This window comes from Ascaphus truei, chromosome 11, assembly GCF_040206685.1.
Source record: "Ascaphus truei isolate aAscTru1 chromosome 11, aAscTru1.hap1, whole genome shotgun sequence".
Taxonomy (NCBI): Eukaryota; Metazoa; Chordata; class Amphibia; order Anura; family Ascaphidae; genus Ascaphus; species Ascaphus truei.
The window spans coordinates 43,641,461-43,665,381 of record NC_134493.1 but is presented as its reverse complement, the minus strand read 5'-3'; the positions used below and the strand labels follow the sequence as shown (position 1 = coordinate 43,665,381).

Genomic DNA, 23,921 nt, shown 5'->3' with positions numbered 1-23,921 from the left:
AGAGTACAATATCCCGCACACACGCAGCGTTAGAGGCTCTCTGTGTTTGGGACGAGAGTACAATGTCCCCCACACACGCAGCGTTAGAGGCTCTCGTGTTTGGGATGAGAGTACAATGTCCCGCACACACGCAGCGTTAGAGGCTCTCTGTGTTTGGGACGAGAGTACAATGTCCCGCACACATGCAGCGTTAGAGGCTTTCTGTGTTTGGGACGAGAGTACAATGTCCCGCACACACGCAGTGTTAGAGGCTCTCAGTGTTTGGGACGAGAGTACAATGTCCCGCACACACGCAGTGTTAGAGGCTCTCGGTGTTTGGGACGAGAGTACAATGTCCCGCACACACGCAGCGTTAGAGGCTCTCTGTGTTTGGGACGAGTACAATGTCCCGCACACATGCAGCGTTAGAGGGTCTCGGTGTTTGGGACGAGAGTACAATGTCCCGCACACACGCAGCGTTAGAGGCTCTCGGTGTTTGGGACGAGAGTACAATGTCCCGCACACATGCAGCGTTAGAGGCTCTCTGTGTTTGGGACGAGAGTACAATGTCCCGCACACACGCAGCATTAGAGGCTCTCTGTGTTTGGGACGAGTACAATGTCCCGCACACACGCAGCGTTAGAGGGTCTCGGTGTTTGGGACGAGAGTACAATGTCCCGCACACACGCAGCGTTAGAGGCTCTCGGTGTTTGGGACGAGAGTACAATGTCCCGCACACATGCAGCGTTAGAGGCTCTCTGTGTTTGGGACGAGAGTACAATGTCCCGCACACACGCAGCGTTAGAGGCTCTCGGTGTTTGGGACGAGAGTACAATGTCCCGCACACACGCAGCGTTAGAGGCTCTCGGTGTTTGGGACGAGTACAATGTCCCGCACACACGCAGCGTTAGAGGCTCTCTGTGTTTGGGATGAGAGTACAATGTCCCGCACACACTCAGCGTTAGAGGCTCTCGGTGTTTGGGATGAGAGTACAATGTCCCGCACACACGCAGCGTTAGAGGGTCTCGGTGTTTGGGACGAGAGTACAATGTCCCGCACACACGCAGCGTTAGAGGCTCTCGGTGTTTGGGATGAGAGTACAATGTCCGCACACACGCAGCGTTAGAGGGTCTCGGTGTTTGGGACGAGAGTACAATGTCCCGCACACACGCAGCGTTAGAGGCTCTCTGTGTTTGGGACGAGAGTACAATGTCCCGCACACACGCAGCGTTAGAGGCTCTCTGTGTTTGGGACGAGAGTACAATGTCCCACACACACAGCGTTAGAGGCTCTCGGTGTTTGGGACGAGAGTACAATGTCCCGCACACACGCAGCATTAGAGGCTCTCGGTGTTTGGGACGAGAGTACAATGTCCCGCACACACGCAGCGTTAGAGGCTCTCTGTGTTTGGGACGAGAGTACAATGTCCCGCACACACACAGCGTTAGAGGCTCTCGGTGTTTGGGATGAGAGTACAATGTCCCGCACACACACAGCGTTAGAGGCTCTCGGTGTTTGGGACGAGAGTACAATGTCCCGCACACACGCAGCGTTAGAGGGTCTCGGTGTTTGGGACGAGAGTACAATGTCCCGCACACACGCAGCGTTAGAGGCTCTCTGTGTTTGGGACGAGAGTACAATGTCCCGCACACACGCAGCGTTAGAGGCTCTCGGTGTTTGGGACGAGAGTACAATGTCCCGCACACACACAGCGTTAGAGGCTCTCGGTGTTTGGGACGAGAGTACAATGTCCCGCACACACGCAGCGTTAGAGGGTCTCTGTGTTTTGGATGAGAGTACAATGTCCCGCACACACGCAGCGTTAGAGGCTCTCGTGTTTGGGACGAGAGTATAATGTCCCGCACACACACAGCGTTAGAGGCTCTCTGTGTTTGGGACGAGAGTACAATGTCCCGCACACACGCAGCGTTAGAGGCTCTCGGTGTTTGGGACGAGAGTACAATGTCCCGCACACACGCAGCGTTAGAGGCTCTCGGTGTTTGGGACGAGAGTACAATGTCCCGCACACATGCAGCGTTAGAGGCACTCGGTGTTTGGGACGAGAGTACAATGTCCCGCACACACGCAGCGTTAGAGGCACTCGGTGTTTGGGACACGAGTACAATGTCCTGCACACGCAGCGTTAGAGGCTCTCTGTGTTTGGGACGAGAGTACAACGTCCCGCACACACGCAGCTTTAGAGGGTCTCGGTGTTTGGGACGAGAGTACAATGTCCCGCACACACGCAGCGTTAGAGGCTCTCGGTGTTTGGGACGAGAGTACAATGTCCCGCACACACGCAGCGTTAGAGGCTCTCGGTGTTTGGGGCGAGAGTACAATGTCCGCACACACGCAGCGTTAGAGGCTCCCTGTGTGTGGGACGAGAGTACAATGTCCCGCACACACGCAGCGTTAGAGGCTCTCAGTGTTTGGGACGAGAGTACAATGTCCCGCACACACGCAGCGTTAGAGGCTCTCTGTGTTTGGGACCAGAGTACAATGTCCCGCACACACGCAGCGTTAGAGGCTCTCAGTGTTTGGGACGAGAGTACAATGTCCTGCACACGCAGCGTTAGAGGCTCTCAGTGTTTGGGGCGAGAGTACAATGTCCCGCACACACGCAGCGTTAGAGGCTCTCGGTGTTTTGGACGAGAGTACAATGTCCCGCACACACGCAGCGTTAGAGGTTCTCGGTGTTTGGGACGAGAGTACAATGTCCCGCACACACGCAGCGTTAGAGGCTCGGTGTTTGGGACGAGAGTACAATGTCCCGCACACACGCAGCGTTAGAGGCTCTCGGTGTTTGGGACGAGAGTACAATGTCCCGCACACACGCAGCGTTAGAGGCTCTCTGTGTTTGGGACGAGAGTATAATGTCCCGCACACACGCAGCGTTAGAGGCTCTCGGTGTTTGGGACGAGAGTACAATGTCCCGCACACACGCAGCGTTAGAGGCTCTCTGTGTTTGGGACGAGAGTACAATGTCCCGCACACACAGCGTTAGAGGCTCTCTGTGTTTGGGACGAGAGTACAATGTCCCGCACACACGCAGCGTTAGAGGCTCTCGTGTTTGGGACGAGAGTACAATGTCCCGCACACATGCAGCGTTAGAGGCTCTCTGTGTTTGGGACGAGAGTACAATGTCCGCACACACGCAGCGTTAGAGGCTCTCTGTGTTTGGGATGAGAGTACAATGTCCCGCACACACACAGCGTTAGAGGCTCTCTGTGTTTGGGACGAGAGTGCAATGTCCCGCACACACACAGCGTTAGAGGCTCTCTGTGTTTGGGACGAGAGTGCAATGTCCCGCACACACGCAGCGTTAGAGGCTCTCGGTGTTTGGGATGAGAGTACAATGTCCCGCACACACGCAGCTTTAGAGGCTCTCGGTGTTTGGGACGAGAGTACAATGTCCCGCACACACGCAGCGTTAGAGGGTCTCGGTGTTTGGGATGAGAGTACAATGTCCCGCACACACGCAGCGTTAGAGGCTCTCTGTGTTTGGGACGAGAGTACAATGTCCCGCACACACGCAGCGTTAGAGGCTCTCGGTGTTTGGGACGAGAGTACAATGTCCCGCACACACGCAGCGTTAGAGGCTCTCGGTGTTTGGGACGAGAGTACAATGTCCCGCACACACACAGCGTTAGAGGCTCTCTGTGTTTGGGATGAGAGTACAATGTCCCGCACACATGCAGCGTTAGAGGCTCTCGGTGTTTGGGACGAGAGTTCAATTTCCCGCACACACGCAGCGTTAGAGGCTCTCTGTGTTTGGGACGAGAGTACAATGTCCCGCACACACGCAGCATTAGAGGCTCTCGGTGTTTGGGACGAGAGTACAATGTCCCGCACACAAGCAGCGTTAGAGGCTCTCTGTGTTTGGGACGAGAGTACAATGTCCCGCACACACGCAGCGTTAGAGGCTCTCTGTGTTTGGGACGAGAGTACAATGTCCCGCACACACGCAGCGTTAGAGGGTCTCGGTGTTTGAGATGAGAGTACAATGGCCCGCACACACACACACAGACACGCAGCATTAGAGGCTCTCGGTGTTTGAGATGAGAGTACAATGTCCCGCACACACGCAGCGTTAGAGGTTCTCAGTGTTTGGGACGAGAGTACAATGTCCCGCACACACACAGCGTTAGAGGCTCTCGGTGTTTGAGATGAGAGTACAATGTCCCGCACACACGAAGCGTTAGAGGCTCTCAGTGTTTGGGACGAGAGTACAATGTCCCGCACACACGCAGCGTTAGAGGCTCTCTGTGTTTGGGACGAGAGTACAATGTCCGCACACACGCAGCGTTAGAGGCTCTCTGTGTTTGGGATGAGAGTACAATGTCCCGCACACACACAGCGTTAGAGGCTCTCTGTGTTTGGGACGAGAGTGCAATGTCCCGCACACACACAGCGTTAGAGGCTCTCTGTGTTTGGGACGAGAGTGCAATGTCCCGCACACATGCAGCGTTAGAGGCTCTCGGTGTTTGGGATGAGAGTACAATGTCCCGCACACACGCAGCGTTAGAGGCTCTCGGTGTTTGGGACGAGAGTACAATGTCCCGCACACACGCAGCGTTAGAGGGTCTCGGTGTTTGGGATGAGAGTACAATGTCCCGCACACACGCAGCGTTAGAGGCTCTCTGTGTTTGGGACGAGAGTACAATGTCCCGCACACACGCAGCGTTAGAGGCTCTCGGTGTTTGGGACGAGAGTACAATGTCCCGCACACACGCAGCGTTAGAGGCTCTCGGTGTTTGGGACGAGAGTACAATGTCCCGCACACACACAGCGTTAGAGGCTCTCTGTGTTTGGGACGAGAGTACAATGTCCCGCACACATGCAGCGTTAGAGGCTCTCGGTGTTTGGGACGAGAGTACAATTTCCCGCACACACGCAGCGTTAGAGGCTCTCTGTGTTTGGGACGAGAGTACAATGTCCCGCACACACGCAGCGTTAGAGGCTCTCGGTGTTTGGGACGAGAGTACAATGTCCCGCACACAAGCAGCGTTAGAGGCTCTCTGTGTTTGGGACGAAAGTACAATGTCCCGCACACACGCAGCGTTAGAGGCTCTCTGTGTTTGGGACGAGAGTACAATGTCCCGCACACACGCAGCGTTAGAGGGTCTCGGTGTTTGAGATGAGAGTACAATGGCCCGCACACACACACACAGACACGCAGCATTAGAGGCTCTCGGTATTTGAGATGAGAGTACAATGTCCCGCACACACGAAGCGTTAGAGGCTCTCAGTGTTTGGGACGAGAGTACAATGTCCCGCACACACGCAGCGTTAGAGGCTCTCTGTGTTTGGGACGAGAGTACAATGTCCCGCACACACGCAGCGTTAGAGGCTCTCTGTGTTTGGGACGAGAGTACAATGTCCCGCACACACGCAGCGTTAGAGGCTCTCGAATAAACACTTCAGGACTTTGGAGGCAATGAAACGGTTATGGTTGGAGTTGTTATTTTTAGCACAGAGATTTCACATTGACACTAAAAAATGTAATGATCCATTTACAAATCTCAGTATTTTTCAGCCTCTTGCAATCCCCCGAGCAGCGCCGGCACTTTCAGTTCGTGCTTTATAATGCGCAGGGCGATCTCTATTTGACAGTAACCTCCGCATTCTGAACTTCTTCTTAGTCTTTCGGTCTGAACGGGCCCCTGGAATCTGCCCTCTCTGTGGCTGAGGACGATCAGTGGAAGAGGATCCGCACGGTTCTCTCCCCCGCCTTCACCAGCGGCAAACTCAAGCAGGTAATAAATATAGCATTTATATTTAATCTAACAACTGCGGCAAATACATTCTTTGCCCATTCTTTTGAAGTTCTTTGGTAACTGTCGGGAGGGGAACGGGACAGTTACATCCAGTTCTGCCTTTTTTCTGAGATTTAAATTAAAAAAACAGGACTTGGTCCATCTTTTCGCTCAGATTGAAGCCATGAAAAAAACCCTCCCCACCACAGGGAACTCTACGTACACAGACAACCTCTTTGTTGGGTGATCAGATCAAACCCAAGATCGTCACTCTTAGGGTTTCCTTATATGTAATACGTTGTCTGCCATTGTGTGATATGGAACATTTACACGCTGTTGTTTTGTTGCCATTTCAGATGTTTCCTATAATAAAACACTATGGGGATCTATTCATAAAAAATGTCCAGAAGAAAGTGGCTAACAAGGAGAAGCTGGTAATGAAGGAGTAAGTCCAGAGCAATGAGACCTCTAACAGGGAATTCTCGCATCTTAAATGAAGTGTGTAGCGTTTGGCAAGCGTCTGTCTGGCGGGGCAGTTATCGTGCAGGATGCTAGCTTTAGTTAGTCTTTGTAATAAGAGGGGTTTGTTTTATCCACTTGATTTTTTTTTTTTAATTGTTAAAAAAAATGTTTTAATAAGTTTGGTAAAATGACAACGCGTTTACTTCCAAAACATCACTTTTGGGGAGGATTCAATATTTCTAAGTATCACTAAGGAATGAAATAAGATGTAATTAAAAATTGTTACAACAGAAAATCAGATAATTCGTTTCACCAAATTCCACTACTTTTTTCTACTGACGAAGGGGACTTCTCCCACCAAACGTCACCCGTTTGTCATACCGCAATAATAACTTTATTTTGTATAGAGCTTGTCTGCCAATGGGACTCAAAGAGCTTCACAATTACAGTACATACAGTAGGATTATTTTTTACAGACACAGTCCCTGCCTAGGTGAGCATAGAATCTATGATTTTGGTGCCTGAACCACAGGGAGATAAAGTGACTTTCCAAAAGTCACAAGGAGCCGACCAGGCTCTCCTGATTCAAACTCAGTGTTATTGTTTACCGTCAGCCTTTACTCACTGAGCCGCGCCTTACCCTCAAACTTCTCTCTGTGTGGGACACCCCTTGACTGCTACTTCTAACAGGTGTGTTTATCCCTCATTGATTATACTGGAAGCTGCTGGCATTGATCTGCTTCAAGTTTAGCACCAACAGAATTAATTTTGTTGCATGTCTAGAACTTTTGAGCGCATACATCCTATCCCTGATTATAATAATTGGTAGTTTCATCCTTGGTCGAGTTGCTAAACTTAAAAAAAAAAAAAAATCTAAAGTAGTTACTTCCAACACAGCATTTTTGGGGGATTCAACATATCAAAGTATCACAAGAAAACTACAGGAGATAAATAAAAACTGATCCAACAAAAGAAAAAAGATCAGCCGTACAAATTGACAAAGTTCCATCAGTACTTGCTTGTCATTTATATGGGAGGGGAGTGTGCAATAATAATGAACCCTGAGAAACAAACAAACACGCAAAGAGATTTTCTCACTGTGTTTTTTACAGTTATAAACTTACATGTGCTTGTTGTCCATGGCCAAAGAGAACGTTTTCTTTTGTCCAGGCTCTTTGGGGCATACACCATAGATGTCATCCTGAGTACCTCGTTCAGTGTGAATGTTGATTCCATAAACAACCCCGATGATCCCTTCATCATCAACAGCAGGAAACTTTTCAGCTTCACCTTCATAAGACCACTGGTCATATTGACAGGTGAGTTTCTGACACTTTTTCACCGGCTTACAAACATAGCCGATAGCACCAAAGCAGAGGACAACCAGTCTGGACCACAGGTTATACTTTTTTTTCTGGTTACTGTAACCTCATGGCTTTGACATTTGGTTTGTGGCTGAATATTAAATACTATTCTTCTTCCAGTGCTGTTTCCTTTCCTTGTTCCCATTCTGGAGAAGTTCAATGTTTGCTTTGTTCCTGCCAAAATCATGAATTTTTTTGAGGACGCGGTCAAACGAATCAAGGAAGACAGGAAAAAAGGCTGCCACACGGTGAGTGCTCACTGGCTGTAATAATATATAGGACTACATATGCAATGGTAAATAATAGTGATTACATGTTCAGCCGGATTTCCAATCTCATGGGTATCTGTCTGATCACCTCTCGGTTTATGTTGCTGCGAAAAAACTCCGAAAATAAAATCTGATATGAGGATTGTAAATGACGTGTGCAGAGGTACGCAATGGAGACCGTTTAAAGTGAAACTAAAATTAGACTTTATTGCGCCTGTCCCTTTAACACAGCAAAATATTTAAATGAAGGCAAAGAAAACCTACTCCACTTTGGAGAATATCTACACATGTAGTCCAGCCCTCTAACTGGGTGGTTAGCTAAGCTAATTACCAACCCCAAATATATATTTATTTATACACATATATAACAGTTCCAAAGGAAAGTCTTATCTGTCTCTTGTAGCTGTAGGGGAAGCCTCTCTGCTCTCCTGGGTCAGCACCCTTGTGTGCTATGGAAATGTCTGTCCAGGTATAGAGGGTCTGGTCCCCTTGTCTTGCTATCAGCATACAGTCCTTCTGCAGCTCAAGACATCTGTTCCTCTGGTCAGTCAAGTGTCCACTAAGGAAATCCTCTGGTCTGTCTTTCCTAGGTCAGCTCCAATTGTGAGCTCAGGAATCCTCCTTTCCTTTCTCAGAACAGGCTATTTCTGAGAGAGCTCTAATCAGCCAGGTTGAAGTTGGTTAATTGCTGGTGTGCAATTAACCAGAACAAAGGAATGGAAGCAGGCACACGGTCTTTCTAAACTGCACCTTTAGAAAGACCGTGTGCCTGCTTCCATTCCTTTGTTCGAGTACCTCTGGGATGTCTGGACCTCCCTGGATAGAGCGCACCGGCAGATAAGTACCCCCCTCCAGCACCTACCATGCTTCTACATATGAGTGCAATTAACCAGCACACTGCTGGATTAGAGGCAAGTTTGTTAACAGGGATAAGTCCCTGTTACAAGGATGGAAGCGCAATTTTGAAAAATGCTTCATTTTCCACCATGAATGTTTCTGGTGTATGACAAAGTGCATGTGCTGTGTAGGTGAGTTTGTAGGCTCTCAGTACATCAGTGTACAGTAATAGATAAAGTTATTATTTCATATAGCGCCTTTCTCCCAATGGGACTCAAATCGCTTCACAATTACAGTATAGCGCGCAGTACCCAGCACATAAAATTGTTACAGACCATCCCTTCCCGGACGAGCTTACAATCTATGTTTTTGGTGTCTGAGGCACAGGGAGATAAAGTGACTTGCCCAAGGTCATAAGGAGCTGATTCACACTCCGTGTTGTCGTTATCAGTCATTGCCTTTACTCGCTGCGCTGCTCCTACTCCCAGTAGCTCTGGGCTGCGCAGTGTCAGGGAAGGGATATTTACAACATAAGGTTACAAAGCGTTATACAGGTTTAATGTCCGATAATTAGACACATGGACATTGCTACCCCTTGTGACTTCTCATTCACTGGTCTTTCAATGTCACTACATTTGAATTTCATTGGTCTCTCCAACCTTCTCCTTTCCTCCAGGAGCGAGTGGATTTCTTGCAGCTCATGGTTGATTCTCAGACTGCAGACAATGATCCGCTGTCTGAAGGGGGAAATCATGGTTATAAAGGTAATAAAATTCAGAGAACGGATTGGTTGCTGCCTCTGTCAGTCTGAGAGAGAATAGCAACAGGACGTCACAGCACAAGGACTCTCCGTGGTTCATGAAAAAGACAAGATGGACATAGTGCAAATGTGCTAATAATAATAATAATAATAATAATAAAAATAATAATAGCATGTTCTTGTATAGCGCTGCTAGTTTTACGTATCGCTTTACAGAGACATTTTGCAGGCACTGGTCCCTGCCCTGTGGAGCTTACAATCTATATTTTTGGTGCCTGAGGCACAGGGAGATAAAGTGACTTACCCAAGGTCACAAGGAGCCGATACTGGGAATTGAACCAGGCTCCCCTGCTTCAAACTCACTGCCAGTCAGTGTCGTTACTCACTGAGCCGCTCCTTAACAAAGATGAAGATGTTGAAGAACGTTTAAATGCCCACTCACGTGTTGGTGGGTTAAACCAAGGGTGTACAGATAAATGCAACGAGGATCTCAGTGGGATGAAGTGTGACTGGACCTCCCAATGGCATAAAAGAGCGAAACGATGGACATGGTACTGTGTCGACCAATTGTATGAATATAATACAAATGAGCAGTGAGCTCAAACAACTCACATGCTCCCAATGTTTAAACAGCAATGGGACCGCTCTGGGTCCTGCAGTAGTGGTGTCCCGATCAGTCGCTTGAGCATTGACAAGCTTTTATTCTCTGTAGCTCTGTGGCGCTTCCGGGTTCCGCACAGGTGACGCGTCCAGCAGCTGAGATGCGGCCAAAAATACCTCGCGGCTTCTTCTGACAGTCTCTCTTTTTTTTTTTGCATTATGTCCATCTTGTCTTTTTCATGAACCACGGAGAGTCCTTGCGCTGTGACGTCCTGCTGCTATCTACCCTGTGAGATGCCGGGAAACATCTCCCGAATCGGATGCACCCTCCTGTAGGGTAATTTTTATTTAAAAAAAAATTTCCACAAAATTTTTTTCACTTGATTTCACGTCAAATTTGACCAATTAATCACAGCGTGTTCTACCCTTTTGGTGATACTAGGTTTGCGCATGTTTCTCTTGGTACACAGTCTGTGAAAACGACGGGACCTGATACACTAAGCTTTGTTAGGCTGTTTAGCCTAACACTAACCTGAATTAATGCAAGGTTAATTTTTTTTTTAATTACTATTATCATTTATTAATAAAATGTGTTACCAGGAAGTAATACATTGACCTCTCGTTTTCACGTATATGTCCTCGGCACAGAGTTAAGATGACAAATAATACATGGTTACAAATACATGGTTACATAAGTGAGCAGGTTAATAGTAACTATAGCAGGGGGGGGCCACCAACAAGTCGGGGTTTCCGGATATCTCTGTTTCAGCACATGTGGCTGAGCCATCTGGGCTGCAGCAGGACAGTCCTGAAGACCTGCTGGTGGCCTTTGAGGACTGGGGGTGGCTACCCCTGTACTGAAGGGAATAACTTGAACCCAGTTCTCTCTCTTCTCTTTTTTTCTCTTCTCTCACTTCTCTTTTTTCTCTTCTCTCCCTCTCTTTCTATCCCCCCCTATCTCTATCCCCCCTCTCTATCTCTCCCCCTCTCTCTATCCCCCCTCTCTATCTCTATCCCCCCTCTCTATCTCTCCCCCTCTCTCTATCCCCCCTCTCTATCTCTCCCCCTCTCTCTATCTCTCCCCCTCTCTCTATCTCTCCCCCTCTCTATCTCTATCCCCCCTCTCTATCTCTCCCCCTCTCTCTATCCCCCCTCTCTCTATCCCCCCTCTCTATCTCTCCCCCTCTCTCTATCCCCTCTCTCTATCTCTATCCCCCCTCTCTATCTCTCTCCCCCTCTCTCTATCTCTCTATCTCTCTCTATCTCTCTCCCCTCTCTATACCCCCCCTCTCTATCTCTCTCCCCCTCTCTCTATCTCTCTCCCCCTCTCTCTATCCCCCCTATCTCTATCTCTCTCCCCCTCTCTCTATCCCCCCTATCTCTATCTCTCCCCCCCCCCCCCCCATCTCTCCACCATATCCCCTCTATCCCCTCTATCCCCTTTTCTCTTAATGAGTTAAACAATGGCTGTTGTTTTGCATATAATTACCTTTGTGGATATGTGTTAAACTCGGGGGGGGGGGGGGGGGGGGGGGGGGGGGGGGGGAAATAACCATTACTATTTTAGGTAACCCAACGTTATTGATTTAACAAAGCTTTGTGTATCTGTCAGGAATTTGCAAAATGGGCAGCAGAACAATTAACACAAAACATATGGTCTGATGCAGGGGGGCACAAACTTTTTTCCCTGCGCCCCCCTACCGGCAGTCTCCTCACTCCCGCGCCCCCACTAACCTCCACTTACCTGCGCTCCGGCGTCATGACGTCACGTTGCCATGGCGACGCAGGAAGGAAGCCGCCGGAGCCAAGGTAAGTTAGGTTTAGAGGCCCTGCAGCTCCCCCGGCACTTAATTTAAGTGCCTTCGGGAAGCGCGCGGGGCCACTGTAAACCCAGCGCCATCCCCCCCCCCCTGCCGGCAGTCTCGTCCCCCAGTTTGCGCACCGCTGGTCTGATGGATCTATAGAGACAATTTAGTTTGATAATGTCCTGTTTCATATAGAATTAAAGTAATTTGCTAATCAGTGTCTCCAGAAGTGTTAGGGCCAACATGGTAGATCTATAGAGCTAACAGAGGTGAATCTATTCTAAACAAGGCTATTGTATATAAGTTGATATTTGTTTAAGATATGAATGGAATAAGTGCCTAGTTGCCCACGGGAATTCTGGGCGGATATGGTTCCCAGACTCTCTCCCCGTCTTCATTCTCCTGCAGAACTCACGGACACAGAGATTATGGCTCAGGCGCTCGTCTTTATGCTGGCCGGATACGAGACGACAAGCACCGCACTCATGTTCTTGTCATATAACCTGGCAACACACCCCGATGTCCAGTGCAAACTGCAGAATGAGATAGATAAATTTCTCCCCAACAAGGTCAGAGAGCAGCAGTGGTCAGCAGGATATGGGAATATGGCATCTCGAAGACGGTGTATGGCGTCATTACCATTTGCTTGGTTAAAAACACCCATTGGCTGTAAACCAGTGGTGGCCACCTCCAGTCTTCAAAAGCCACCAACAGGCCAGGTATTGGGGATATCCCTGCTTCAGCACAGGTGGCTCAGTCTACAACTGAGCCACTGATTGGGCCACCACCTGGGATGAAGCAGGAATATCTTTAACAACTGACCGTTTGGTGGCCCTTGAGGACTGGAGTTGGCCGCCCTTGCTCCAAACCGTCTGTAACCTCTTGCCTGCATTACATAGCTGTGTTTCCTTCTCTCGCCCTCCCCTGCTTATTTTTAGCTAGACAATATCAATCTTTCTATGATTTTGTCGAAGCCCTTATGCCACTTGAAGAGAACTGGCTTCATTAGCAGGTCGGAGCCTAATAAGGATTCTGCGATTATTTCTCCGCAGGCTCCTCCAACCTACGATGCTCTGATGCAGATGGAATATTGTGACATGGTCATTAACGAGAGTTTGAGACTCTTTCCAGCAGCTGGAAGAATTGAGAGAATTTGTAAAAAAACCACAGATATAAACGGACTGACCATCCCGGCAGGAGTCGTAACCATGATCCCAGCTTTTGTTTTGCATCGGAACCCCGAGTTGTGGCCGGAACCGGACGAATTTCAACCTGAAAGGTGCTGGGGAAAGGGAAAAATTTTATTTTGGTAAATTGAGTTACAAGCAGCAAAACATGTGAAATCTTCTATGTGTTTTTTTTTTTTAATCAGTTCTGTAGTATAGATCATCAGTGCGCAAATTGGGGGGCGCCAGACTTTACTGGGAGGGCGCGGGTTGCGCGGCGGTTACAGAGGCCCTGCGCTAAGAGCGCGAGGCCTCTGTAAATTTACTTACCGGCTTCTTTTCCACACGTCTCCATGGCAACGCGGCGTCAAATGACACCCGTTACCATGGAGACGTAACGTCAAATGACGCCGCACGTGACGTGACATGACCCGCAGCATCATTTGGGGCGAGGGGGGGGGGGCGACTGAGGAGGCAGGAGGTAAGGGGGGCAGGATCAGGGAGTTTGCGCACCGGCTGGTATAGATAAGTGACTTTATTTATTATTTTTTTTAAATTGTAATGCAATTTTTATTGCGATTTTTAAAGCATCCTTTGATTTCTATAGTAGGTTTTATCCCACCTGCCAAGCAGTGCAAGATATTTGCAACACTTTCCTGTTTGTGATCATTTGTTTCCAATGTTCCCAGCAGTTTAAACTGCAAACTGTAAGAATAGATCATGTTACCTTAGTAATGAAAGGATATATTGTAGCTGCTGTGTTCCATTGATTGAAACTGAAAGACGGCCAGTATGTTAAGCCAGCGGTGCGCAAACTGGGGGGTGCGAGACTGAGTGCAAGGGGGCGCGGGGTTTACAGAGGCCCCGCGCGCGCTTCCCGAAGGCACTTAAATTAAGTGCCGGGGGTGCTGCAGGGCCTCTGTAAACCTAACTTACCTTGTCTCCGGCGGCTTCTCACACGCGTCGCCATGGCAACGTGGCATCAAATGACGCCGCGAGGTCATGTGACCTCACATTGCTATGGCAACGTGATATCATGACGTTGTGTTTGGGAACGTCTATAGTGTGTGCGCCAGCGTGCCTGTGAGCGTCGGGAAGAGCAAAGCTAGAGGAGACCAAATTATTTTGACTATTTGTCTTTGTAGCGTGATGGGCAGGTCACGTGAGCGGCGAACCAGCTCCGTGAGGTCATGGCCACGCCCCCCCCCCCCCCCCCCCCCCATCGCGTCTACCTTCAGGACAAAAATCTCTCCTACAGCAGGCGTGCGTGATGCTGCTCGAGCGCACAAACCATGGACGCGGCCTCACGCTGCCACCAGCATATTCTGCGTTATATTGTAACAGATTTGTTAACCTATTCATACTTCAAAGTAGCAAACGCTAAAGCTGAAACTGAAGTAATAATAACTTTTATTTAATATAGCGCTTTTCTCCCAATGGGACTCAAAGCGCGTCACAATGACAGCATAGCGCGCAATACGCAGCACACAGGATTGTAATAGAGACGTCCCTGCCCAGGTGAGCTTACAATCTGTTTTTGGGGCCTGTAACATACTCCGCTATAGTAAGCTGCTGTACATTAGTTCATGTTTTTCTCTTTTTCCCCTTGCTGTGATTTTACTTGTTTTTTATATTTTCTTTTGTCAACACAATTACAGGATTTAAAATGATCTGCATAAGGCTGAGTCCATGGTGACTGCAGCCGTGTGGAGGCGCGCTGAGGCTGAGGAAAAGCGGGTGCTTTCTCTGGCCTTAGTTCACGCGCTGTCCGGGGGTATGTCGGGGGGCGGGCCAGTGACGTCACGGAGCTGGTTTACCCTCATTGGGCGAACCGCTCACGTGTCCGGCCCTGCGCTCCCATGAGCGCTCAAACTAAAAAATTAATGTCGGCTACGCTTCCGCACGCTTGCGGAAGCGTGCACGAGCCCCTGCTAAAGCCGCTCTAATTGCGGCTGCAGGGGCTCACTGCCGAGCGTGAGCGCGGCTCAGGCGCTGATCATGCCCGCAGCCTAACTCAGGACAAACTTCACATTTAGTGGGGGGAGGGGGCGGGGCACGTAATGTTTTTCCCAGCAGGTAGAAATTATTGCTGCTTTACTTTGTTTTTACTGTGAACAGTTATTACTAATTTATTTCACACTAGCTGAGAGACCCGGCGTTGCCCGGGATGTAATTTTGGGGGGGGCGTACGACAGGGTTAGGCTCCCCCCCCCCTTGACAGCTAGGTGGGTGACTGAGTTGACTGAGTGTGTGGGTGACTGTGTGGGTGGGTGACACTTGACTGAGTGGGTGGGTGGGTTGGTGACTGAGTGGGTGACTTTGGGTCGGTGACTGGGTGGGTGACTTTGGGTCGGTTTGACTTTGGGTCGTTGGGTGGGTGACTTTGGGTCGGTGGGTGGGTGACTTTGGGTCGGTGGGTGTGTGACTTTGGGTCGGTGGGTGTGTGACTTTGGGTCGGTGGGTGGGTGACTTTGGGTCGGTGGGTGGGTGACTTTGGGTCGGAGGGTAGGTGGGTGACTTTGGGTCGGTGGGTGGGTGGGTGACTTTGGGTTGGTGGGTGGGTGACTTTGGGTCGGTGGGTGGGTGGGTGACTTTGGGTCGGTTTGACTTTGGGTCGGTGGGTGGGTGACTTTGGGTCGGTGGGTGACTTTGGGTCGGTGGTTGGGTGGGTGAGTTGGGTCGGTGGGTGGGTGAGTTGGGTCGGGGGGTGGATGACTTTGGGTCGGTGGGTGGGTGACTTTGGGTCGGTGGGTGGGTGACTTTGGGTCGGTGGGTGACTCTGGGTTGGTGGGTGGGTGGGTGACTTTGGGTGGGTGGGTGACTTTGGGTCGGTGGGTGGGTCGGTGACTGGGTGACTTTTTCAGGGTCGGTGACTGGGTGGGTCAGTGACTGGGGTCGGTGACTGGGTGGGTCGGTGAGTGGGTGGGTGGGGTCGGTGAGTGGGTGGGTTGGGTCGGTGACTGGGTGGGTGGTTTTGGGTGAGACTGGGTGGGTGAGTGTGAGACTGAATGGGTGGGTGAGTGTGAGACTGAATGGGTGGGTGAGTGTGAGACTGAATGGGTGGGTGAGTGTGAGACTGAATGGGTGGGTGAGTGTGAGACTGAATGGGTGGGTGAGTGGGAGACTGAATGGGTGGGTGAGTGGGAGACTGAATGGGTGGGTGAGTGGGAGACTGAATGGGTGGGTGAGTGGGAGACTGAATGGGTGGGTGAGTGGGAGACTGAATGGGTGGATGAGTGGGAAACTGAATGGGTGGATGAGTGGGAAACTGAATGGGTGGGTGAGTGGGAAACTGAATGGGTGGGTGAGTGGGAAACTGAATGGGTGGGTGAGTGGGAAACTGAATGGGTGGGTGAGTGGGAAACTGAATGGGTGGGCGAGTGGGAGACTGAGTGGGAGACTGAGTGGGAGACTGAGTGGGAGACTGAGTGGGAGACTGAGTGGGAGACTGAGTGGGAGACTGAGTGGGAGACTGAGTGGGAGACTGAGTGGGTGGGAGACTGAGTGGGTGGGAGACTGAGTGGGTGGGAGACTGAGTGGGTGGGAGACTGAGTGGGTGGGAGACTGAGTGGGTGGGAGACTGAGTGGGTGGGAGACTGAGTGGGTGGGAGACTGAGTGGGTGGGAGACTGAGTGGGTGGGAGACTGACTGGGTGGGAGACTGACTGGGTGGGAGACTGACTGGGTGGGTGAGTGGGAGACTGACTGGGTGGGTGAGTGGGAGACTGACTGGGTGGGTGAGTGGGAGACTGACTGGGTGGGTGAGTGGGAGACTGACTGGGTGGGTGAGTGGGAGACTGACTGGGTGGGTGAGTGGGAGACTGACTGGGTGGGTGAGTGGGAGACTGACTGGGTGGGTGAGTGGGTACTGACTGGGTGGGTGAGTGGGAGACTGACTGGGTGGGTGAGTGGGAGACTGACTGGGTGGGTGAGTGGGAGACTGACTGGGTGGGTGAGTGGGAGACTGACTGGGTGGGTGAGTGGGAGACTGACTGGGTGGGTGAGTGGGAGACTGACTGGGTGGGTGAGTGGGAGACTGACTGGGTGGGTGAGTGGGAGACTGACTGGGTGGGTGAGTGGGAGACTGACTGGGTGGGTGAGTGGGAGACTGACTGGGTGGGTGAGTGGGAGACTGACTGGGTGGGTGAGTGGGAGACTGACTGGGTGGGTGAGTGGGAGACTGACTGGGTGGGTGAGTGGGAGACTGACTGGGTGGGTGAGTGGGTGACTGACTGGGTGGGTGAGTGGGTGACTGACTGGGTGGGTGAGTGGGTGACTGACTGGGTGGGTGAGTGGGTGACTGACTGGGTGGGTGAGTGGGTGACTGACTGGGTGGGTGAGTGGGTGACTGACTGGGTGGGTGAGTGGGTGACTGACTGGGTGGGTGAGTGGGTGACTGACTGGGTGGGTGAGTGGGAGACTGACTGGGTGGGTGAGTGGGTGCCTGACTGGGTGGGTGAGTGGGTGACTGATTGGGTGGGTGAGTGGGTGACTGACTGGGTGAGTGGGTGACTGACTGGGTGGGTGAGTGGGTGACTGACTGGGTAGGTGACTGACTGGGTGGGTGAGTGGGTGACTGACTGGGTGGGTGAGTGGGGGACTCACAGGGTGGGTGAGTGGGTGACTCACTGGGTGGGTGAGTGGGTGACTGACTGGGTGGGTGAGTGGGTGACTGACTGGGTGGGTGAGTGGGTGACTGACTGGGTGGGTGAGTGGGTGACTGATTGGGTGGGTGAGTGGGTGACTGACTGGGTGAGTGGGTGACTGACTGGGTGGGTGACTGACTGGGTGGGTGAGTGGGTGACTGACTGGGTGGGTGAGTGGGTGACTCACAGGGTGGGTGAGTGGGTGACTCACAGGGTGGGTGAGTGGGTGACTGACTGGGTGGGTGACTGACTGGGTGGGTGGGTAAGTGGGTGACTGGGTGGGTGAGTGGGTGACTGACTGACTGAATGGGTGGGTGACTGGGTGACTGACTGAATGGGTGACTGAGTGACTGGGTGGGTGACTGAGTGGGTGGGTGAGTGGGTGGTTGACTGAGTTGACTGAGTGGGTGGGTGACTGAGTTGACTGGGTGGGTGGGTGGGTGACTGAGTTGACTTGACTGAGTTGACTGGGTGGGTGGGTGGGTTACTGGGTGGGTGGGTGACTTTGACTGGGTGGGTGGGTGACTGGGTGGGTGACCATGGGTGACTGGGTGGGTGACACGTGACTGGGTGGGTGACTTGACTGAGTGGGTGGGTGGGTGACTAAGTGAGTTTTTGGGTGACTAAGTGAGTGGGTGGGTTACTGAGTGGGTGGGTGCCTGAGTGGGTGGGTGGGTGACTGAGTGAGTGGGTGGGTGACTGGGTGAAAGTGACTGGGTGGGTGACTTGACTGGGTGGGTGACTGGGTGGGTGGGTGGATGACTGAGTGGGTGGGTGGGTGACTGAGTGGGTGGGTGACCGGGTGAAAGTGACTGGGTGGGTGTGTGGGTGACTGGGTGGGTGACTGGGTGACAGTGCGTGGGTGGGAGACGGTGGGTGACTTACCTTGACCCCATGGCATCTGGCTGGGGCAGGAGGTGAGTTCAGGAAGCTGGGGGGGGGGCAAGAGTGGCAGGAGTCCCGCGCCGCGCTTCCCCTCCGTCCGGGAGCCGGCGCACGTGATGGGGAGTCTCGCGCCGCGCTTCCCCTCTCCGGTAGCGGCGCACGTGAGGGGGAGTCCCGCGCCGCGCTTCCCCTCCGTCCGGGAGCCGGCGCACGTGATGGGGAGTCCCGCGCCGCGCTTCCCCTCTCCGGTAGCGGCGCACGTGAGGGGGAGTCCCGCGCCGCGCTTCCCCTCTCCGGTAGCGGCGCACGTGAGGGGGAGTCCCGCGCCGCGCTTCCCCTCTCCGGTAGCGGCGCACGTGAGGGGGAGAGCAGGATCCCCTCTACGGTAGCGGCGCACGTGAGGGGGAGAGCAGGAGGCCCGGCCCGCGCTTCCCCTCTCCGGTAGCGGCGCACGTGAGGGGGAGAGCAGGAGGCCCGGCCCGCGCTTCCCCTCTCCGGTAGCGGCGCACGTGAGGGGGAGTCCCGCGCCGCGCTTCCCCTCTCCGGTAGCGGCGCACGTGAGGGGGAGTCCCGCGCCGCGCTTCCCCTCTCCGGTAGCGGCGCACGTGAGGGGGAGAGCAGGATCCCCTCTACGGTAGCGGCGCACGTGAGGGGGAGAGCAGGAGGCCCGGCCCGCGCTTCCCCTCTCCGGTAGCGGCGCACGTGAGGGGGAGAGCAGGAGGCCCGGGCCGCGCCGCGAGGGGGGAGGAGCCTGGAGTTTGCTGCTGAGCAGGAGGGCCGCGGCGCACAGTGAGGGTGATGGTGCGGCTGGGGATGTTGCGGAGCGTGGGGATTTGGGTGAGGTGGGGGGAGAGAGTGAGGGGCACCGGGAGAGGAGGGGGGGGGGTGTGTGTGGAAGGTGAGCTGCGGTCCAACTGACGGGGGAGAGTGAGGGTGTGTGTGTGTGTGAGGGGGGGGTGTGTGTGTGTGTGTGTGTGTGTGTGAGGGGGGGTGTGTGTGAGGGGGGTGGGGTGTGTGAGGGTGTGAGGGTGTGAGGGTGTGAGGGTGTGAGGGTGTGTGTGTGTGTGTGTGTGTGTGTGTGTGTGTGTGTGTGTGTGTGTGTGTGTGTGTGTGTGTGTGTGTGTGTGTGTGTGTGTGTGTGTGTGTGTGTGTGTTTTTGACCGTCACTCTGCCTCAGGCCAATTAGAGGTGCGGGGGCGGGCAGGCCAAGGGACCAATGAGATTGCCGCTAGGGACGCAGACATACAGTGCTTTCAGAAATATATAGTAGATGTAGGAATTCGTTTCAATGTTAAACGATGCAAAGCTCAACGCAAACCCAGCTGTGCTAACTCCATTCCCCTCCTGATATTGCAGGTTCAGTAAAGAAAACCGGAACGCCCATGACCCCTACACCTTCCTGCCTTTTGGGGCTGGTCCCAGGAACTGCATCGGGATGAGATTTGCTTTGATCAACATGAAAGTGGCAATCACGGTCCTGCTGCAGAACTTTCATTTGCGACCTTGCAAAGAGACTCCGGTGAGACATCAAACATCCGTGCTTTGCAACCACGGTTCCTGGGTTCCCCGAGCATTCCTTAAGGGCGCTTTGCAATTTTCAGGCTGTTTGTAAATTCTTCTGTATTTGGTACAATTTTCAATGCATCTGATCTCAGACGCGCTATTGGAGAAGGTTGGGGTTCCTTGCAATGTATCTGATTCCAGACGCGCTATTAGAGAGGGTTGGGGTTCCTTACAATGCATCTGATCTCAGACGCGCTATTAGAGATGGTTGGGGTTCCTTACAATGCATCTGTTCTCAGACGCGCTATTAGAGAGGGTTGGGGTTCCTTACAATGCTTCTGATCTCAGATGCGCTATTAGAGGGAGTTGGGGTTCCTTACAATGCATCTGATCTCAGATGCGCTATTAGAGAGGGTTGGGGTTCCGCAGAATTTCACCATATCATTTATGGGTTCCTTAACCAAAAAAAAGTTTCAGAAGACTGCTCTAGACACGTGACAAGTAAACTCGGCGGCAGCATTTCAAGCTCAGACATAAACACACACATCTCATATACAGTCTTAGAAATGTAAGCTTAGGAGCAAGTGTCTTTTCCAGCCTGAATATGGCAGTTGTAAAATTATAACCAACCCAATGAGATGTGCTTCTCTTCAATCAGACTTCCATATGTGCAGGGGAATCTGTCTCATAAAGCCCCATAGTGACCCCAATAGTGTGGCCTCTGACAGCCCCCCCCCGTACGTCCTACCCCCCCCCCCCCCATACACACACACACCACTTCTATCGAACTGAAAAATAAAAAATATTAGGTATAACATTCATACACACTCCCCCTCTCTCTACCTGTCACTCTTGTTCCCCCTATCTCCCTGTAACACTCCCCTTCTCTCTCCCTCTCTCTCCTCTCTCTCCCTCTCTCTCTCATTCTCTCTCCTTATTCTCCCTCCTCATCCCCCCCCCCCCCTCATTCTCCCCGTCTGTTATTCATTCTCTCTCTTCTCTCTCAATCAGATCAAATAAGCTTTATTGGCATGACAAAATAAAATTTCAGTATTGCCAAAACGTGAATAATAGGGGGTGGGGTACAATGATTACATAGTACATGAATAACAGGGCGTAGGGTATAATGGTTACACAGTATATGAATTATAGAAGGTAGGGTATAATGATTGCACGGTACATGGGTACCAGTTACACACAGGGATGTTGGGGTTAGTGGGCGTCTCTCAGCCTGTGACAGGTGCTGATATAGTGTGCAGCCAGTTCTGCTGGGGTTTCATCTTCTCCCAGGAGGATCGCTATTTTTTGGTTCTCTTCTATATTATTAAAGTTCTGGATAAGAGCTGTGAGTTTTTCCAGGTGGGCACTCCCCACTTCAGAGTATTGTGTGCTGTAACACAGCAGGAAGTGTGTTTCATCTTCTACCTCTCCTAGCGCACATCACTGGCACAGTTTCATCTCCCGGGGCTTCCAGTTCTGTCTGTGTCTGCATGTTTCTCTCACACACACCTCTCCGAACTCACATCGCTGGCACAGTCTCATCTCCCGGGGCTTTCAGATCTCTGTGTCTTCCTGTTTCTATTTCCAGGCTGTGGGCGCTCATTCTGTACTGGCCCAAGGTCTGTCTCTGCTTTGGGTCTTTTACCTTCAGTAGGTAGGGTGCCAGAGTGTATTCTCTCTGTAGGCTGTGGTAGGTCTCCAGCTTCTTTGAGCGCTGGATATCATTTTCCCACATAGTCTCACATACTGCTTCTTCATTTCGCTGGCGATTTGAGTTGATTTGTTTTTTCGGCAGGCTGTTGATCTGTGTGGGGTTTTGTTCTTGGACTAAGAGGACAAGTTGTTTGATGGTGCAGGGTTTAGTGAGGAGGTCCTGATTTTGCATTGCTCTGTAGCAGTAAGACTGTGGATGGCTGGTGTTTAGGTGAACCCAGAATGTCAGTGCTCTCTTCTGTACAGTGAGCAGTAGAGGAAAGCGGCCCAGCTCAGCCCGGCATGCATTGTTTGATGTACTCGTGTGTACTTGGAGAAGGTGTTTTGCAGAATTCCAGATGCAGTATTTCGGTTGGGCTGGCATCCCATTCTCTCTCTGTCTCTGTCTCTCTCTCTCTCTCTCTCTCTCTCTCTGTCTCTCTCTCCCCCCCCCCTCCCCCTGCTCTTTGTCATTCTCTCTCTCCCCCTGACACACACAGGACAGCCACAGAAAACACACACATACACAGGACAGAGAAGAACACACAGTGACACACACACACACCCCTCTCTCTGGTCCATGCTTTTTTTTCCTCCTCTGCTTAGCCCCACCCCCAGGCTCCTGACACCACCTCCTGATTGGCTGCATTACCCAGCATCACCGAATCAGGATGGAGGAAACTGCCCAGTTCTCTCCCTGCTTGGAAATCCCCCTGCAGCTAGAAATCTGCTGCCTTAGGCAGCCGCCTAGTTGGTCTAATGGTAGAACCGGCCCTGCCGACAGCAAACTGTCCCAATATACACAAGACTCACACGTCACACCCCACACAAGGCGCGGCTGATGCAAATCAAAGAACGTTTACCGGTGCAAGCAAATCAGCGGAGGTGTTTAGTGACACACAGCTTCTGTAACAGTTTTCCTTGCTTTATATTGCTTATTTACAGAATGTTTCTCTGGCTAACACCAATATGTGCTATTATTGTGCAGATCCCTATGGAACTTGACACACGAGGATTCTTGCAGCCCACGAAACCCATCATATTAAATCTGGTCCCTAGAACCACCCAGGAGACCGAGGAATACATCTAGAAGAGGCCAAGGAGGCGACGAAAGGTGGATCTGTTTCTTTCATAAAGGATCAATGAGCATTGTGTGATTATATAAATGTTGTAATAAATACATTGGCATTAAATGCATGGTCAGTGCACAGACGATGACTTCATTTGTTTTGAATAACTGGTTTTATATTTGCTTTACATTGAGTTTCCCTATAGTTTGTTACTTTATACTCATATTTTCCCCTCCAGCTGCGTACATTGTGTCAAATCAATATCACTGATGACGGCGCCAAGACTTGTTTCCCAGTAGACATGACTAGGTGGCTTAAGGAGAAGTCCCGTTTGTATTAAATGTCTGAGTGTTTTAGTTATTTGTTCAACCTCCTTTTGGCTATTGTTGTCAAAGCAGTTTGTGGCAAAGTGGTTAGCATTTTCTAGAAGATCAACCGATCTGATCTGATCTCAGACGCTATTAGAGGGGGTTGGGGTTCCTTACAATGCATCTGATCTCAGGCGCGCTATTAGAGAGGGTTGGGGTTCCTTACAATGCATCTGATCTAAGTCGCGCTATTAGAGAGGGTTGGATTCCTTACAATGCATCTGATCTCAGATGCGCTTTTAGAGAGGGTTGGGGTTCCTTACAATGCATCTGATCTAAGTCGCGCTATTAGAGAAGATTGGGGTTCCTTATGTAACCTAAAGGGTTATTAGCAATACTAGTGCATGCTGAGCCACACCCTGGTGGCTATGGGGATAAATACATCACACAGAGGTAGTTAAGGAGGAGGGACTTTTCGGGAAGGTTAGGTTCTTGGTGGTCTAGAGGACCAGAGCCTCAAGATGGCCGAGGAACCCCTGTTGAAAACCACTGTCCTATAGAGTTGAACATTAACCAGCAGTGCTACATGGTCGCTTAGTGATCTCATCCAGTACAGGCTACAAAGTCCAGCAGATATTGAATGGTTGGGTTACTGATGTTCTGCTGTAACGTATTGATATTTAATCTCTGTAGCTAGGTGCAGCAGCCCTGCTTGTGACACGGGAGAGATAAGAGACCATATGTTTTCACCTCCTGGTTTCCATATGTCTCACGTGATGACCTTTTTACTGTACATTGTGCTACTCATCTGAACAAGAAT

The 23,921-nt window shown here is 51.4% G+C and overlaps 1 protein-coding gene across 2 annotated transcripts in view; it reads left to right on the top strand.

Moving 5' to 3' along the window:
* LOC142463339 (cytochrome P450 3A29-like) overlaps positions 1 to 22,941 on the top strand; it is a 49,595-nt gene extending 26,654 nt beyond the window's left edge. The window contains exons 5-13 of one of the 2 annotated variants that reach the window (XM_075565963.1): positions 5,622 to 5,735; positions 6,092 to 6,180; positions 7,368 to 7,516; positions 7,682 to 7,809; positions 9,344 to 9,431; positions 12,241 to 12,401; positions 12,885 to 13,111; positions 19,885 to 20,047; positions 22,712 to 22,941. In XM_075565963.1, coding sequence (XP_075422078.1) covers positions 5,622 to 5,735; positions 6,092 to 6,180; positions 7,368 to 7,516; positions 7,682 to 7,809; positions 9,344 to 9,431; positions 12,241 to 12,401; positions 12,885 to 13,111; positions 19,885 to 20,047; positions 22,712 to 22,813 — 1,221 coding nt within the window. In that variant the 3' untranslated portion in view covers positions 22,814 to 22,941. The remainder of the gene's footprint in view (positions 1 to 5,621; positions 5,736 to 6,091; positions 6,181 to 7,367; positions 7,517 to 7,681; positions 7,810 to 9,343; positions 9,432 to 12,240; positions 12,402 to 12,884; positions 13,112 to 19,884; positions 20,048 to 22,711) is intronic. The other variant, XM_075565964.1, reaches the window with a different exon arrangement.
* Positions 22,942 to 23,921: the final 980 nt, after the last annotated feature.